The sequence below is a fragment of the Micropterus dolomieu genome, linkage group LG01, assembly GCF_021292245.1.
Source record: "Micropterus dolomieu isolate WLL.071019.BEF.003 ecotype Adirondacks linkage group LG01, ASM2129224v1, whole genome shotgun sequence".
NCBI classification, from domain to species: Eukaryota; Metazoa; Chordata; class Actinopteri; order Centrarchiformes; family Centrarchidae; genus Micropterus; species Micropterus dolomieu.
The window spans coordinates 2,165,497-2,170,817 of record NC_060150.1 but is presented as its reverse complement, the minus strand read 5'-3'; the positions used below and the strand labels follow the sequence as shown (position 1 = coordinate 2,170,817).

Genomic DNA, 5,321 nt, shown 5'->3' with positions numbered 1-5,321 from the left:
ATTCACCTTAAATCTGGCTTACTACAGCAGCATGAACCCAAAGTAAACATTTTACTGTGGTTAAATTGTAATAAACGGATCAAAATGATGCTGACATAACTTCATCATGATGCTGATTTGCTAAACATATGACTTCATGCTTAGTCAGGTCCGTCAGCAAGATGATAAGCAAACAACTTTTAAAATGCTTGTTCTCTAAATGGCGTTTGGATCGATCAGGGCTATGCTAACTGGTATTGTAGCAAAGTAGAACAACAGCTGGAATCAAGTAACAGAAACACATTTTCAGATCTTACCAGGTAGTTCACTTTCCTCGCTTACTTTCTCCAAGTAATCTCCTGTTTTGTCCGGTTTCTATAAAAATATTAACAAGTATCACAGAGCAACTCAATGGCTCGCTGCAGCAGATGAGTGAAGATAAATCCACTTTTTATCCCAAATATTTAAATTAAAAAATTAATTTAATAAACTAAAAGAAGTCTGAGCTCCTTCTGCGGGTAAATGTCTCCTTTATAGACCTGAATCCAGTGCAACTGCATGTGTTTAACTGTCCAGAAACTCCAACGCTGCTCCCAGCTCTCTCCTTCAGATCTCCCTGTCACTCAGCAGCTGGGCGAGCAGAAGCTTTGTCCCTCAACTCTGCCTGAAACACGGCGATACACGAGAATGTTTCACTCAAATTAACTATGTTTTCAATATTGTACTACAGCCATAGGTGTCGTTAGACCCTTTTCACTAGGGCACGTGCCCCTGTATCCTTGTGCTGTGCCCCAGTAAGACTGTCAAGATTGGTGTCGTTTTTGGACGTGTAGGGCTCCGCGGTCAAGTTAGCAACGATTTCCACGTCTGCAACTTCTGGTCAAGTTAGCAATAACATACATGCAACGTCCGGTTACACTTTCAAAATAAAACTATTGGTTAATGTGAAAGGCACTTTGTTAATGATATGAAATGTAGCAAAAAACGAGTCAATGTTGAAAGCTGGTGATTATAACGGTGATGAGAGGATAGACAGGGGCTATCCTTTTGAGCACAAGAAGAGAAAATCTTTAATACAGAGTAGAGGATACACCTTTGTAGCCTGACTTTCCTGCTTCATTCAACATATTGTCAAGATTTTAATTTAGTTAAACTCTTCTAAAATCCACATGTATCCCTGTTAAAATCATTGTTACTTGAGTTTTAGGTTGATTGATTTTACTGTATTCTGTTCATCAGCAGGTATTTGTAGGCTTCTAGCAGATAAACTAGCCTGACTTTCCTGCTTTCATCAACTTTTTGAGATGAATTTCATTAATAAAAGTTTTCTAAATTCCACATATATCCTTGTTAAAATCATTGCTAGCCTCATCAACAAGGTCCGGGTTCCCCCACTGACATCTAAATACTGTTTAATCTCGTGTCATGCACAGCTCTGGCACGTTGCACATATTTGTTGTTGATTGTTGATCTTTGTTGTTGTATATTTTTATGTCGTCAGTTTATATATTTATATGTACATAATATTCTCTTCCGTTGCAATACTTCTGCATGACACAAACCCAGAATGATGCAATAGTGTTCTTTCTCTGCTAACAGTTTTATTGTATTATTTTTCTCTATTGTTCTTAATATTCTTATATAACTTGAACCATCCATTCCATATTTATGTATTTCTACATTTATTTATGTTGACTGTATGTTTTTATACGCGTAGCACCTTATGACCAAAGCAAATTCCTCGTATGTGTAAAACACTACGTGCCAATAAAGCCTTTCTGATTCAGATTCTTCTGATTCTGATTGTTACTTGAGTTTTAGGTTGATTAATTTTACTGTATTCTGCTCATCAGCAGGTATTTGTAGGCTTCTTGCAGATAAACTCCATATCAGTAATGCATGTCTCTTTTTCTGCTGTTGACATCACATCATAACAAAATGTTCAATTCTCATTCCAGTGTCTCTTGGCGGTTTAGAGGCTCAGGTGAAGTCAAGTTCTTTGGGAATCTGTTCTGTGCAGCAGCAGAGAGAGAACAGCAGACAGGAGAGAAGATACTGGAGCTGTTATCATCAGTGTGCAGATATCAGACATTCCCTCTAAAAGAGAAATGGTGTGATTTCCTGCTGGACCTGTACTGTTATGAGACTAAAACAGGCTTGAGAGTCCTTCCATCATTACAGTCAGTTTTCCAGTCAGCTCCTGCAGTCTGGTCCATAAACCTCTCAGAGAGAAAGACCTCCATCCTCCTGGAAGTGCTGAAACTCCAACCAGAGAAGAAACCAGTGGAGCTGACAGGCTACTCAGATGAATTGAGTGAAGTGAGGAGTTTCCTACAGTGTCTGCCTTATATCTCACAGCTCAGGTAAATGAATTGTACTTCACATGACTTTAGTGGACATTTCTGGAAACTCTTTGGAGCTAATAGATAAATTTACATTTATTCATTGGTGGTGATAAATGTTTGGGTAAAGTTTTCCTTTCAGCCACCCTGTTGGTTCAGGACTGATATTTCAGTATAACATGCACATTTCTGGAAACTCTTTGATGAAAACAACGGTCATCTCAGTCAGAACTCAGTCTGGCTAAAGTAAATTTCCTCCATGCAGCTTGGAAAAGCAACATTACAGTAACTTTTGTTCAACAGAGGAGAAATGGAAGAAGAGAGTATGTCTTTGGCTTTTTACCTGTTAACATCTTGGCTTCTTCACTGGTTGTTGACATACGTGTAGTTCTAATACAAAAGATGTGAGTTTTTTGGGAGCGTAAGTTACGCACACCCTGGGGGCTGAGCCCCCTGTCTTTCAGTCCTACTGACGTCAGTGTGAACAGCCCAAGCCACGTTGAATCTGATCTCTTCCAGTTTGGATTTGGGCCACTTTCATATGTGGTCTAAATACGATACAGGTCTGAGTTTTTGAAATGCAATCTCGTCAAATCCACCGGGTCGCCAGCTCTCTTCTGAGTCACCTGCATGCTACCTGTCCGAGCAGAAACAGGAGAGAGAGAGAATGGGAGATAGTTGTGGGGCATTGTACAGTGACAGAATCAGTAATGAATGTAATGAAAAGGACACAAAGTTCAGTCAGGACAACTTTCATCAAAGACTGCTATTGCAAAATTATATTTTTAATTACATTTGGCTCTGTTCTGGGATCTCCCTGCCCATCCACATGCATACACGGAGAGCCCGACGCAGAGAGCCGCAGTAAAGAACCCCCTACAGAACAGAGCAGGCATGAAAATTACAGGTTTAGTCAGATAATAGACGGGCACTGAAGCATGGTGTTAAACGGGTCTGGAGGTGAAGACTGTACTGTTTATTATCAGGATGCAGCCTCTGCTGCTCTGTGTCGCCTCGCGCACACGAACACACACATGCGGGCTCACACGCAACGAGCTAAATGAAAGCGGTCTGTAGTCTAACTGTTAAGCTTAGATTGCCCTGTATCTTCAATCTGCACATTGTCACCTGCACTGAATCACGCAGACACAGAGGGAAGGAGGACAGGAGCTAGCTGCCTGATCTGCGTCTGTGTGGCTCTACCCGTACACAGCGACATGACGCCCAGAGCGCGGCAGTGTGGCGGCACATGTTAGCATGTTTGATTTATTCAGCCAAATAAATTCCCTAATATGCTTCTGATAATAAATATGTTCGATGGGCCAATACTTATCAGATCGATAGTTATTGTGCATTCCTGTCAGGTACAGCCTGAAAGGTGGAGCTGGGGTGTCGTTGGGTTATGAGCTTTGCATAGGAAGCAGCGAGGACTGGCGGGTAGGCAACGGCAGCTTGAATAGGCGCCATGTCTGGAATTTGCCAATGAGAGGAATCAACTGAGCTATCAGCTGATGTGCTGCTGAAGTGTATGCTGGAATGAGCGGAGCTTGGCTTCGTTGCCTGCCTGAACTAACCCTGTGCTTGATTTGTGAACGTTGGTCAGAAATCAGGAGAAATGCAACCCAGTGAGGAAACTGTCAGAGGGCAATGACATACAGGAGTCTCCTGTGTAACTTGTGAGGGTTAGCAAGTAAGAGCTAACCGGAGTTAACCTTAGTGGCCTCCTGTGTTTGGGCCACATTTAAATAATAATGTGAACTGTCAGTTTAAAAAAATCAGATCTCTGCACTAAATTGGAATAGAGCATTACGGCCTGCAGTGTGAACGTAGCCTTAGATAATACTCGAGAGCCTCAAGACTTCTGTCATGGAATATATTAGTGTAGAGGCTTTCCAAATCTAATGTGACCAGAATTACATCATTAGGTATCTCTTTTAATGTTGATATATTGTTGATTAAATTAGTAGAGTCCTTAACATATGATGGAAGCGAACGTGGTTTCAGAAAATGATCAACACAGTGAGATAGTGGCTCTGATAGAGACTCATCGCTGGCTGCAATAGCTCAGCCTTTGGGTTTAACCAAGCAAGTGGAGCAAACTGTTGCAGGCAGCATGATAGAACTGCTAAGCTGTGGCCTATCAGAAGGACTCGCTGCCTCCTGGAACTGCTCATAATTGGCTGCTTCAACTCAGTTTTGATTACAGTCAATTCTCAGTAAATTCTCAGAATTACACTACTTGTCAATATCATGATATTTCATTTAATTTACAAAAAATGGTCAATATCAGGATATGAGATTTTAGTCATTTCTCCCAGCCTAAGCTATGGATATACAGTCCAGGTAATAAGATAAGAAGTGACTGTTATAAGTGTTGGCTGATGTTACAGAGACAACAAACATTATGTTCAACGGTGCAAACATCTTTTGGTGAAATTTGCAGTTTTGGATCCGAAACAGGCCATTTATGTGATTCCTGATGCAGAAATGGTTTTGACTATTATTTAGCATTAAAAATTTGTGACCAATGTAGAGCATTTTTCTTGCACACGGATTTAATGAATGAAAACAACCCATAGAATGAAACTGTTATAACTAGAATTAATATTAGACTAGTGGTAAGCTATAAAATACAATATGATTTGAAATGATTATCATTATAGTAACATTTTATAATCAATTTATTAACATTATTAGTGCTGGGCAACGATTAAAATAATAACACGTTAATGTGCCCAGCCCTAAACATTATACTAACAGTATACTATTAAATGAACTCTATTCTGTTCATTTAATGTTAGAATATTATACTAATACACTCATTTATACTAGTTCCTCCTCCAGGTTGTGGATTGTGTCTCTGCAGTGGACAGATGTAGATTTAACCATTGTGCCAGTATGTGCTCCTTCTACCCACCTCCTCTTGTTCTGTTTTACATGTTTCACTAAAGTTATTGTTATAAATAATGTACAGTAAGCTTGTTAACATAAAGTGTGGCG

The 5,321-nt window shown here is 40.0% G+C and overlaps 1 protein-coding gene across 1 annotated transcript in view; it reads left to right on the top strand.

The window, feature by feature from the left end:
- Nucleotides 1-5,321, top strand: part of LOC123972807 — a 152,489-nt gene that overhangs the window by 16,075 nt on the left and 131,093 nt on the right. The window contains exon 6 of the mRNA XM_046052500.1: nt 1,938-2,342. Within this exon, the coding sequence (XP_045908456.1) occupies nt 1,938-2,342 (405 nt within the window). The remainder of the gene's footprint in view (nt 1-1,937; nt 2,343-5,321) is intronic.